The sequence below is a fragment of the Monodelphis domestica genome, chromosome 1 (assembly GCF_027887165.1).
Source record: "Monodelphis domestica isolate mMonDom1 chromosome 1, mMonDom1.pri, whole genome shotgun sequence".
Lineage (NCBI taxonomy): Eukaryota > Metazoa > Chordata > Mammalia > Didelphimorphia > Didelphidae > Monodelphis > Monodelphis domestica.
This window is the reverse complement of record NC_077227.1, coordinates 694,787,605-694,800,852: the sequence shown is the minus strand read 5'-3', so window position 1 is coordinate 694,800,852 and position 13,248 is coordinate 694,787,605. Positions and strand designations below refer to the sequence as shown.

At 45.2% G+C, this 13,248-nt stretch overlaps 1 protein-coding gene across 1 annotated transcript in view; it reads left to right on the top strand.

Moving 5' to 3' along the window:
- The window catches only part of ATP6V0D1 (ATPase H+ transporting V0 subunit d1), a 109,011-nt gene that overhangs the window by 90,360 nt on the left and 5,403 nt on the right, over positions 1-13,248 (top strand). The window contains exons 3-4 of the mRNA XM_001364793.4: positions 1,872-2,050; positions 6,165-6,244. Coding sequence (XP_001364830.1) covers positions 1,872-2,050; positions 6,165-6,244 — 259 coding nt within the window. The remainder of the gene's footprint in view (positions 1-1,871; positions 2,051-6,164; positions 6,245-13,248) is intronic.

The window sequence follows — 13,248 nt, the reverse complement described above, 5'->3', positions numbered from 1 at the left end:
CTCAAACATGAATGAATGAATGAGCATTTATCAAACTCTCACTGCCAAGCACTGAGCTACAAAGAGAAAAGTCAAATGATCCCTATTCTCAAAAGAACTCGCTTTCTATTGGGGGACAAGACAACACATCATATGGAAAATTTCACCTGCAAGTCAGATAGAAAGGTTCCATGACCATGGTGCTGGTAGTTGGGCATCTGCTGACTCCAGGTTCTTCCCTCCCTATACCTTGCCACTTCAGCTAGAAGAGCTTACCTTGACTGGCAAGTAGCAATGGGTTGATATTTGGTGGAAGTAGTTGGGCTCCCAGCCCTCTTGACTCTTCTTGGGAGTTGTTTCCTTGAACAGTGGTAGTGAGGGTCAGGCTGAAAGCAGGTGGTCTTGTTGAGAGGGAGAGAGGGTCCTGCCACCCCAGGACGCTTATGCTTATCTGATTGTTGGTGGCCATTGGTGAGCAGTTAGTTGTTGCTGGTGGTGATAAAGAAGGCAGACCCTTTCTCCATGATTTCTCCTCAGTAATGGCTGGACCATGTCTATTAGAATGAGGGTAGAATCTCAAGGTGGGGTGGTGGCTTGAGTCATCTGGTACATGGTGCCTCCTGTCTCTCTGTTAGGGTGCCTGCCCACAAGTGGCAGTAAACTGGGGGGAAATGGTGGCCATTTTTCACCAATAGTTGTTTCTACCACTGCCCTATCACCCAGTGACGGGGAAAGCTGGGCTGGAAATAGGACAAGTGGTATTTTCCTCAGTCTTTTCTTCTCACAGCTGCATGTTCCTGAGTCTGCCATTTGTCATATAGCATGATCTTGAGGTCTTTCATCTCCCTTTTTGCTCTCTTCTGGATACCCTCCAGTTTACCAATCTCCTTCCTACAATGTAGCAACCAGCACTGAACCTAATCTGTTGAGAGGCAGCATAGATTAATGGAAGGAACACTGACTTGAGAGTCAACTCAGATCTTGCCTCTTATGTTCCCAGTGAGACAATAGAAAAGTCATTGAAGCGCTCTGAAGCTCAACTGCTTTAACTTTTCACACAGGGGCTTGGACAAGATGGCCCCTATAGTTCCTGAAGCTCTCAGTTGATCATTAAGAGTAATTTTTTAAAAATTATTAAAACCTCTTCTTTTGCATTTTATTAGGTTAAGATTTTAAAACTTAAAGTAAGAATTGTTTTGCATGGGAATTCCGAGTTTGTCTTGAAGTGTAAAAAAAAAAAATTATTAGCTGAATTTTACTTATATTTCAAAACCACAATTTGATCCCCATAAAAAATCTGTGACATACATACCAAAAATATTGTGCAGATGAGAAAGCTGAGGCTCAATGAGTCAAAATGATTTTTCTCAAGATCACAAAGTTAGGGGCAGCTAGGTGGATAAGAGAGCTGGGCCTGGAGATCAGAGTTCCCAGACCTCAGATCTTTCCTAGGCAAAAGCCCATGGGCAAGTCTTTTGACTCCAGTTGCCTAGCCCTTACTGCTCTTCTACTTTGGAACTTATACTTAGTATTGATTCTAAGACAGAAGATGTGGGTTAAAAAAAAGTCACAGTACAGAGCGTGTGATCAAGTTGGCCCTTGAACTTTAGTTCTTCTAATTCTATTGGCATTTCCATTCCACTCCACTGCCCATACTGTGATACTCTCTCTAGACTACCATGCAGGAGGTGGAAGGGGGTGGTAGAAACAGACATTAAATATATTTAGCTCTGGACAGTGTTGAGGGAAGGTACTTGTCTAAGAAGAGCTGTGGGGCCTCCATTTAAGGTCTGTCATCTGGGCAGGAGACTTGTTTTGGTGGAGCAGGCATGATTCTGGTCATTGCCTCTACCTGAATGCCCTGACATCCAGTGTGTGTGTTTCCCTTCCAGCTACAGCTACATGATTGATAATGTCATCCTGCTGATAACAGGGACCTTGCACCAGCGATCCATTGCTGAGCTTGTGCCCAAGTGCCACCCACTAGGCAGCTTTGAGCAGATGGAGGCCGTGAACATTGCTCAGACTCCAGCCGAATTATATAATGCTATATTAGTGGACACCCCACTCGGTAAGTAGTGATGACCCCAGACACTTGCCAGTCTGTCTCATTTGTTTATTTAGAGTCAGACCTCTCTGATACCCAGGGCTTTCTCCTTCCTATTCCTATTCCTGCTATTAGACAAAGGATGGAAAGGCATGTTTCAAACCTAGAGAATATAGAGAATGTATTTGGGGAAGGGTTTCTTTTCTGGGCCTATGTTACCTCATGTTTAACAGAAGCCAAGAATCTTAAGAGTTGGAAGGAACCAGAGGCAGCTAGTCCAACCCCTCTAGAAGAAGGATCCCCTGTACAATACAGCTCCCAAGGAGCCTTCCCTGCATGAGACAGCTATTCCACTTTGGGACGGTTCTTATTGTTAGAAAAATCTTCCTCACGTCAAGCCCAGTGGATCCACTCTATACCTCTCACCCACCCACTGCTCCTCATTCTGACTTCTGGGCCAGAGGAATAATTCTAATCCCTCTTCCACACCTTAAACCCTTAAAAATATGTATCATTCCTTTGCCCAGCCCCCTTCACTGCCAGTCTTCTTTTCTCCAGACTAAATATCTCTGGTTCTTTCAACTAATTGGCAGGATCTTGAGGCCTTTTGTTAGTATCAGGTTTGCCCTCTTTTGGATGGTCTCCTCCTTACCAATAACTTTTCTAAAATCAGGTATCCACAACAGTACTCTAGATATCATCCAACAAGGACAGAGTCTTGAGGAATTATTAACCACCATAGTCCTCACATGCTGTTTCTCTTAATCTATCCAAAAACCATTTAGGGTTTTTACTTTTTTCCCCCATCTACCATATCAGACTCTTGATTTATATTGAGCTTTCAGTCCACTAAGCATGCAGGTGTTCAGATCATTTTCTAGTACATGCCCCCTCCTCTAATTTGCTTGCAGAGTTGATTTCTTGGATCCCAGTATAAGACTGTAGATTTATCCCTATTAAACCTCATCATCTTAGATTCAACTCAATCATTTTGACTGTCAAAATTCATTTGGATACTAATTTTATTGTCCCATATGTTAACTAGTGGTCTTTCCCAACTTTATGTCAACTACAAATCTGATGAACATATGACATGTATGTGTTTGTGTGTTTGTGAACTTTTGAGCAATCCGTGACAGCTGCTCATGGATTGTTGTTTGATTTTGACACATGAATTGGAAGTACAGTAGTCTTCAAGAAAGAGTCAACTAAACATTATTTTTTTAAAAAAACGCATTTCCTTATGCTACAAAGAGTATAAAAATGAGGCTTGTATGAGAAACCAGGAGACTCCAGGTCAGACTACTTGCTTTTTTTTCAATTATAAGTTCCACATTCTACTTTCAAAACTATCCTGCTTATTTTTGTTTCCTTTGAGAGGGAAAGAGGGGAGGAAGGCAGACAGAGACAGAGAAAAAGACAGAGAGCCTTGTAACAAGTAATTGTAGCCTAGCAAAATGAATACACACAGTGGCCATTCTGCACCTTGAGTCCATCCCCTCTTGGCCCAGAAGTGGCCTTTAATCAGAATTTTTAAGTGTTTCAGAGTTGTTGGTTTTGTTTTTTAATGATGATGTTGTCCTTCCACATAGTGTTATCCTGGTTCTGTTTCCTTCAATTCCTTGTGCCTCAATTTGTTACTGAAGATAATGTGAAATAATCTCATAATTTCTTATAGTGAAGTATTATCCCATTATATTCACATACCATATAGTTTCTTCAATCATTCCTCAGTTGATGGACACCTTCTTAGATTCTAATCCTTTCCTATTCTGAGTTTTTTCCCCTTCCCTTTCAGGATCAAGAGATTTTGTTTTGCTTGTGGTTATTCTTTCCCCAGTATTATCCTTCCTCTTTACAAACCCATACCCCTCACTTCCATGATGTATTTTTACAGCAAACTCTTGTATGTGTAAGTGTATGTTTTACCTGTTTCAGATTAGATTATGGGATCTCTGATACCTGCTTTCTCCATGCCTTATTCTTTGTTTCATATACTCTTCTCATGCACCTCAATTATGGAAAAATAGCAAGTTCCTTCCCCTTCTTCTTCCCTTGATGTATTCTCTTTTCTCTCTTAAAACACTTAGAACAGAACCCCAATCCATTCCCAGGATTTCTTTTTTTCTTATTTAACACCCTCAGTACTCTTTGAAGACATCAAGGGATACTTAGGGTCCAGTAGAACAATTCTCTCCAGTAGGAGAGAAGAAAGTAGAAGCTAAGCCAACCAGACCAACTTTTTCCCCCCAATTTCTTGGCCCCATTATATGGGAAGAAAAGAAGGAAATCCAATAGTTTTGTTCATCTTCTTTGTTATGTCTTGAGAAGCCAGGACAAGCAACATCCTTCAACATGGGTGGCCTGATCAGCTCCCAACCTAGGAACTCTTGCCTTTTCCCTCCTTCAGAAAAATAGGTCTAGATCTTTAGTGAGGTTGAAATCTAAGGGAACTGACCTTTGGGGACTCCCTTCCTCTTCCTGAGCACTTAAAGTTTCCACCTGCCTGAGAGATGACACTATTTTCAGGAAGAGTACACTGATTAAACCCTATGCAGGTTGAATAATAATTCATATTTTTAAGACTTATAAAAAAAGACCATTCTTCACAATAACTCTCTAAAAAAAGCATAAGTAATATTGTCCTCTTACTACAAGTAAAGCAACTAAGGTTTAATATAGATTAATTTACACAAGGCTAATTTGGAAGTTAGGATTTGAACTCAGGTTTACCAGTTTCCTTATTAAGTCCTCTTTGCTATAAGTGCTGTATATTTTGGTGGAAAGAGGCCTAGTTTGGGAGACAAGAAATATAAGTCTGGCCCTACTTCTGCCACTTACTAGCTCTGGAATGTTAATTTCCTCCTATATAAAATCATAGATTTGGATTTAATAAATACCCACGGTCTTTGTCTATCCCTAACCTTCACCTATTAGCCCTCTGTCCCAGGTGCTCAAATTGTACTAGACTTCTCCACATCGGTGTAACCTTACCTGGCAATGAGAGTCATAAGTGAAGGGGGTAGGTCATACACCTTCCCTGTCCATTTATTCCCCATTCCCCTAGAAAGAATGTTTGGATTTTTCAGTAAGGTTTTACTAACATCTAAAGGAAAGAAGGTACTATCTAGACTAGACCGTTGTTGTTTGATTCTGTCCAACTCTTTGTGACCCCATTTGGGGTTTTCTTGACAGAGACACTTCTCTAGCTCATTTGTCAGAAGAGGAAACTGAGGCAGACAGGGTAAAGTGACTTGCACAGAGTTACATAGCTAGTAAATATCTGAGACCAGATGAATTCACAAAAATGAGTCTTCCTGACTCCAGGCCCAGCACTATATCCATTGCGCCTAGACCATTAGTAGTGGCAATACAGAGAAAGAGATTAGTTTGGCCTGAAATGAATAAGCAAATGAATGAATGATCCCATTAGATTGAGATAGATAGATAGATGAGATAGATAGGTGAAGATTCCCATTAAAGGAATTCCCTTCTTCCCTTGGGTCCCCACCCAACACCTATATTCCTAGGCCCTAGAGTGGAACTTGGAAGAAAGTCACAGAAACTGGTGGTCTCACTGAGTCTTGGCCCTAATGTGGTGGACACTGAGGTGAATGTGTGCATTGGGGAGAAGGGGGAGTTATGGCCTCTTATGCAAGCATGTCCTTGGCATTGTGTGCTTTTTGGGTCAATACCAGAGGCGATTAGATCATGTTATGGCCCCAACACTTGCCAGTTCTCTTATTTATAAATCAGTTCTAGAAAATAAAAGTTCAAGGAAGAAGTCCTAAATCAGCCCAATGTGTTACAGACTCTGCAACACCACTTCCAAGCACTTTGGAAGTCCAAGAGAGAGTTATGGAGATGTTGCTTGGGGGGAGGCTCTTGATTTCCTGGGGTGGGGGGCTCAATCCTGGCAGTCTTGGCAGAATGGACCCTCTGTCCTTTCTTACCCTGAGCTGGCTACTTGCCTGGGCCCCAGCTGCATTGTTAGTCCCTTCCTTGGGCTCCTCTGAGCCTGGCCTCACTCCCTCCATCTCTCTTCTCCCCCAGGCCTCCCTCATAAGGAGCCTGGCCCCAAGGAGAAGTGCCTTAGCTGCCAAATTCTTCCCTACCCTGCCTGTCTCTTCATTTTCAGCTGCATTCTTCCAAGACTGCATCTCTGAGCAGGACCTCGACGAGATGAACATCGAGATCATCCGTAACACACTGTACAAGGTACCCTTCCCCCTAGAACTCAATCTGTGGGACTTGTGGAAGTGTGAGGAGGAAGCTTGAGGAAGCTGCCCAGCCAGCCTGCCTGCCTCCCTCCCACAGTGGTGGCATGGGCTTCTTGGCCTCCACGGGGGTCTGACTAGCTGCTGGCGGATCGGAATGTGGGGGTTGGGGGGGGGCACTGATTTATGCAGCACATTGGAGCTTAGGCTGGGCCAGGTGCTGCTCCCAGAGGCTCAGTGCAGCGTGAAGACCTGGCTGAGAACAGGTTCTCCATCCCTGGGGCGCCCTCGGTGGGGCCCAGATAAGATCAGCTCAAGCACTGCCATGTGCTATGGCCTGTCGGAGCTGGCTCAGGACTGCTCCCCACCCTCCTTACACACGCCCCCTTGCCAGGGAGTGGGCACCCAGTCCCAGGCAGGGAAGGTCATGGAGCCTGGTCCCTTTTCCCTGAATCTCACCAGGGACAGGACAAAGACAAGTGTCATAGAATTGGGAAAGGACCCTAGATTTCTATGCCCTTGGCAAATCACCCACTCCTGAAGATCACTTTTGCCTCAAGCCAAGGCAGGGCCTCAGATGAGTATGATCTCTTGGGCCTCTCTAGCCTAGACCCAATGAGGAGTTGGGGCAGTACCAGTGGGATAGGCCCTCCACAGGTTCAACTGCTGACCCTGGTGGGAAATGGGCTGGCATATGCATGCTGAATTCAGCTAGCCCCTGCCACTGGGTCCCTTTTTACATGTACTTAGCTGGGCCAAGAAAGGAAAGTGGACAGTTCCTTTGCCCTTTGTCCAGGGAAGGAGCTATCCTGGTTCATTAACTCTCAGCCTCCTTAGTGTGTTACAACAGTTCTTCATGGGCAGGAAGGAAAGGAAGGGGTTCTGAAGGGACTGCTGCTGATCTCCTTGGCTCCCCATCTGCCTCAGTTTGAGGAGGTGGACTTAGAGAGGTTCTGGCAAAGGCCTAGCCTCTGTGGCCTGCTCACAGAATTACAGAGACCATCTCTTGGAATGGAAAGAGCCACAGTCTTGAAATCAGAAGCCCAGGGTTCCAACCCAGCTTTGTGGTGTACTCTTTGGCCAGTCACTTAACTCTCTAACTCTCTGCACTTCAGATTCAGTGGTCTCCACAGTCCCTTTCAGCTCTGACATCCTATGTGTGATACTGTCTAGGGCTCTGAGTACCCAGGGAGGGCACCATAGCAGGTGTTATCCTGAGCTTGTGATTGAAGGGGAAAAATTACTCTTTCTTTCTGGAAAACCTCAATTCCCCCCCTAATTTTTCTGACTTGTTTGCTTGGTATGGGTTATGATGTTTAGGTGAGCAGGTGATGATAAACCAAGGAATTGTTAGATATCTCAGACTCCAAATTTACCCCTTGACTCAGTAGGCCAGCCTCTGATCCTGAACATTAGCATCTATAAACCAGCACTAGCTATAAAACATTCTAAGTGAGGCCTGGTCCTGGTGGCAAACACTTGGCTAGAGGAAGAACAGAGGTGGTAGCCAGAGTAGGATAGCATTACCCAGTTTTCCTTGGTCTACAGGGAGCAGAGGTGGCCCAAGGATGGGAGGAACGAGGGAGGAACCTGAAAAAGGTTCCTAGCCTCGAAGAGGCCATATGGAACAGTGAAAACCTCCCTGGATACCAAATCTGAGGACCTGGGTTTGAATCCTATTTGTGATCTTGGGCCAATCACTACATCTCCTAAGACAAGACAGTCTGGCACAGTGAATAGAGCATAGCTTGGACTCGGGGAAAAATTTGATTTAAGTCATACCTCTGTGTGACCACTGCAGCTCTTGGCTTGGAAGTTAGAGATGAGTTCCTGACCGGCATCTGTGGAAAGAGTGAGTTACTGCAGTAAGAGTCCCCAAACTGATGTATTCCCAAGTGGAGGGAGCCTCAAAGCACCCTCCTTATAACATCCCTGGGAGGCAGTGAAGTGTGCATTATCCTTGTTTTACAGATAGAAAAACTGAGACTTCATCATGGTCACCCAAAGCTTAAATGTCAAGGCAAGATTACATCCCAGGGGTCCCAAATTCAAGGTTGGCCCTTTCTAGAACGCCAGGTCACTTCTTCAGATCTTAGTCTTCTCCTCTGTAAACTGATGGGAAGAGACTGGACCAAATTATCCATATAGTCTTTTAATGTCCTCTGACTTCTCCTAGTAATCTATGGAGTGACAAGAATTCAGACATTCCTCTTGACTTTTAGCACATACCTAGATCTGCTTTGATCTCTGAGGTAACAAGAGCCAGAAGCCAGACCTTGGGCAGCTGAGGCTAAGGGACCAGGTCCAGGAACCAGGTCTCCTGGCTCCTACTATTAGCCAGGCAACCCTACCCCCCCCCCCCCAAAAAAAAAAATAGGGGATGGGGATGGGGCTGAGAAACAAAACAATAATGACCAGCTGTTGGGATGGGGGAATGACCCCTGCTGACTCAATAGGCTGACCCCAGGCACCAGGGGAGCCATCTGCTGATTTTATTAACATGCACATCTCTTCCTCCCCAGTCTCCACTGCCAGCTGGACGCTCCTCACCTCCCGCAGACCCTGCCCCACCCTGCTTGGTTGCAGTTGCTGAGGCCTCCTTCTTTCTCTGCTTGCCTCCCTCACCTTCTCTTTTCCCCAACCTACAGCCCCAGGAACCCATCTGGGTAAACTGTAGGACCTAGGTGGTTCACACAATGAACTCTTGGCCTAAGCACCTGTGGATGTGATGACAGCAAGGGAACCTTCAGAGAAGCCTTCCCTAGCCCTTCAGGCAAATCCAGAGAATTGAAGAGGGAAATCCTTCCTGAAAGAACCCTAGTAGCCCTCCTGGAGTGCTTGGCAGGGGTGGGGGGTCTGACCAATTTCCAGAGGGCATTTTCTTCCTAGAGGGTACTTTCCCCTTCCTAGATTCTGATTTGTTAGAGCTTAGGAATATCTTGATTATATGAAGGCCAAGACCAGTGTCCTTGGTCCCATTGGATGGCTCACTGGATTACACAGATCCATACTTTTTACATCCCCAATCTTCCCCCTATTCTACCCCACCAGGCCCTAGTTTGCCTGGCTGAAACATTTCTGCCCCTGGATTGGGCTGAAACTAGGAACACAGTCTCTCCTCCTTCATCACCCCAATGTGTACCCTTCAGTCCTTACTGAGACTGGTTCAAGCTGGAGTCACCAGCTTATAAAACCCTGAGGGGTTAGGGAAAGAGAAAGCACTAATCCAAGCCCTCTCTGGCTCACAAGATTGATTTTATAGACATAAAGACCCTGCAGGGTTGATGCCAAGGATGCCTGCCTGCTTGGCTCCATCCCCAACCTGGTGGCCACAGATGGGGAGATTAGCTATGCCCTCCTACCCCATAATAAATGAGAATTGCAGGCAGCTGACAGACTTTGAGCAGCCAGCTAGGCTCTTCAGAATTCCAAGGAATTTGGGGGTACATAGGGTTGAAGCCTTGGTCATTCTGTGGCTTTTGTTCCTATCAGACCAAGGACCCCAGAAACTGTTCAGAAGGGTTCTGTTGCTTTTCCCTGAGGTCTTCCTTACATTCTGGAATTGGGATTTTCATATAAGGAACTCCACTTGTCTCCCCTAGACCAGAATAGCTTCTTGGGCAAACAATTGAGTTAGAGGAGACAGCATGGAGCCATGGACCAGGCTGGCAATTTCATCTAACAAGTAAGAAACAAGAAGTTCCAGCCCCAGGCTAACTCAGCAGTAAGACTGAGAGACTATGGGCAAGCCCCTGGCCTTTCTGGATACCCCTTAGGCCTGGAAAGGCTCCCTGGATGTAAACAGGTAGGGTGAAGTCATATCCCCAGGGCTTTCCCAGCCAGTTGCCATGTAATATAATACAATATAAGAACTGATTTTTGAAGTCTAAAGATTGGAGTTTGAATCCCAGCTTTATAACATTTGACTCGTGTGACCCTGGGAAAGTAATTTCTTTCCTGGGTCTCAGTGTCTTCTTCTTCCAAATGAAGCAGCAGGCCTAGGTTATATGTAAGTTCCTTCACAGCTCTAAATCCTATAAGCCTTTGACTCTTTCTTCTCTCCTTTGCTCTCCCCTATTACTTATTAGCCTATCCCTATATTTTCTCTGTTGATACAATCAGTTTTGCAAGTCAAGGTGGCATGATGGTCTACTCCCCAACTAGGAAAAGGGCCTTGGCCTTCTGCCATGGCTCCTCCATCAGCAGTTTACCTGGCTTTGATAGTAGCTCTGTGATAGCTGCCTGTTCTGTTGATTTCAGGTTCTGTTGTTTCAAAGAAAGGTCTCCTGGCTCTTTGGACATGACCTTTATACCATCAGCCCCTTTTCTCCCATCACCAATTCAGTTTTTTAGTCATTTCTGAATCATGACCCCATTTGGGATTTTCTTGGCAAAGATACTAGAGTGGTTTGCCATTTCTTTTTCTGACTCATTTTACAGATGAGGAAACTGAGGCAAGCAGGGTTGAGTGACTTGCTCAGGGTCATACAGCTAGTAGTGTCTGAGGCCATATTTGATCTCAGGAAGATGAGTCTTCCCGACTCCAGATCCACACATTATCCACTGCACCACCTAGCTGCTCTCTACAAGTTTGTGTCTGGTAACTAATCTTTTATGTGCCTTGGATGTCCCTAGGCAGACTGGCAACATGCATTGTGTTGTATGCCATTGGCCTAAGTGTAGCCACAGGGTTAAGAAGGAAAGAGAATGCATTTGAAGCTGGTCCCCAACCTGTAAGGCCCCATCCTGTTCCTTGCCATGACTTCAAGGGGCAATCATCCTAAGGGAGCCAGACTTCTTATTAACTAACTTGGAGGCCTTCAGTTGGAGAACAGGTGGTTACTAACTTTGTTTTGTTTTTTTAAACCCTTACCTTCCTTCTTAAAATCAATATTGGGTTTAAGGTACAAGAGTTGTAAGGGCTAGGCAGTGGGGGTTAAGGTTGCTGAGGGTCACACAGCTGGGAAAAGTCTGAGGCCAGATTTAAATCCAGGATCTCCTAACTCCAGGCCTGGCTCTCTGTCCACTGAACCACCAAGCTGCCCCTGTGGTTAGTTACTTGTTAGGCTTGTTATCCTCTAAGGCTCCTTTCAACTCAGATTCTGGAATTTCTGGCCCCAGATTCATCTTAAGCATCCCATTGTTTTCCTTGGGAAGAAGCATTGGCTTCCATTCATTGAGCAACACTGGCATTAGTCATCCTATAATAGTGCCAGGGCTTTGGTGAATGTGCCATCAGGTACAACTTTTGGTGGGGGAGTATAAACCTGGCTGCAGATTGTCCTCAAAGGTTGTGAGGTCATCAGAGGCAACATAAGAATTTAGGTTTTTGTATAGGCCACACACCCAGCTCAAATCAGTGTGTCTGCTGTTTCTCCCTGACCTGTGCCAACTGACTGGAGGAGTCTCTAAGCCAGACAGCCTACATTCTTTGCAAAGTTAGTGGTCTTATGGGATAGAATATGGAGAAATGATTCTACCAGATCCTTCTAAAGAGATCTAGAGTTCACTGTCCCCTTACCTCAGGAGTTAATGGTGAGGAGAACTGCTAGCCCTGAGTAGGGCTGTGGTTCACAGTACTCGTCTGGTTTCCTTCCCTCCTCCCCATACCTCTTAGCCACTCATCACTCTTCCCCGTGTGCTTGGCAATCCAATTTGTCTGGTCAGAAGTGGTTTGTTCCTGCTGGTGGCCCCAAAATATCCAGCCCATGTGATGTGCTTCTGACATCCACACTGGCAATAATAATCTGTCAGCCATGATGGAGCTGACAATTTGGCCTTTGATGTATGAGGTGAGGTGGGGTGAGGAAGAGTTTCCTGCTTTTCAGGAGGTCAAGGGAAAGAGATGGTCTTTTTGGCTAGTCACAGTGGCAGAGCTTTAGGAGAGGCTATTCCTAGACGCTGGGTCACTGCTCAGGGGCCAGTCACCCCAGATTCCTGCTCTGGAGCCTTTGAGCAGGGGAGAGGACTAGTCTTCACTCTACCTCCTACCTCCAATTGCCCCTTCATCAAGATTAGTCAAGGAAGCCAAGCATCAGGGTAAAATTTAAAGAGCAAAGGATTTTTTAAAAAATCTTTACTGTCTTTCTTATTGATTGTAAGGCAAAAGAGTGGTACAGGTTAGGCAATTGAAGTTCAGTGATTTGCCTAGGATCTCACAGCTAGGAAATGTCAAGTCAGATTTGAATCCCAAACCTCCCAATTCCAGACCTGCTGAAGATCAGTGTATTAAAGTCCCAAGTACTCAACTTTAAATACCAGCATTGTTGCTACCTTGTGTTGATTCGTGAGCAAGTTATTTCACCTTTCTTGGCCTCTGTTTTATAATCTGACATAGAAGAGGACAGACTTGATTGCTTCACTAGTCTAGGGGCAACACAGTGTGATAGGAAGAGGCAGGAGCCTTGGCTTACATCCCTGCTTTGAAATATAAGAGCAGTGTGACCAGAGACAAGTGACTTAACCTCTAAGACTCAGGTCGCTAATTTTGGGAAATATAAATGACAGTGTCTCAGGTCCCTTCCAGCCTTAAATTCTAGGAACAGATGAAGGAAGGGGTTATTTTTTCCTGGCTCTGATTCCATAACCTCCCTTTCCCCCAGGTACTCCTATGGTTTAGACCTAAAAGGTTTTCAGGAATTTAGGATTGTATTACCCCCAGTGTAGTCAGCAAACAAAGCCGTGCAAGGCATCCCAGCTTACCTTTTCTTGAAGGTCCATGCCTAAGCCAGAAGTTCAGCTGTTAGATTCTGCCCCTCTCCCCCCTTTGCCCTTGAGCTAAGCTCCATCTGGGAGTCCCTTCAAGCCCTTTAGAAAGAAATAGCCCCTTCCTTCCCTCACTGCATGTGGCTCTAGTCTACACTGCCACACAAGTCCTGCTCTTTCCTCATAGGATGGAGATGATTCTGATGATTGAAGGCTGACAATGGAACGTAAACTCTGGTAGGTTTTATCATGCCACTAAAGTTTTGAATGCAGTTCCAGCAATAGATTTTGCCATCCAAG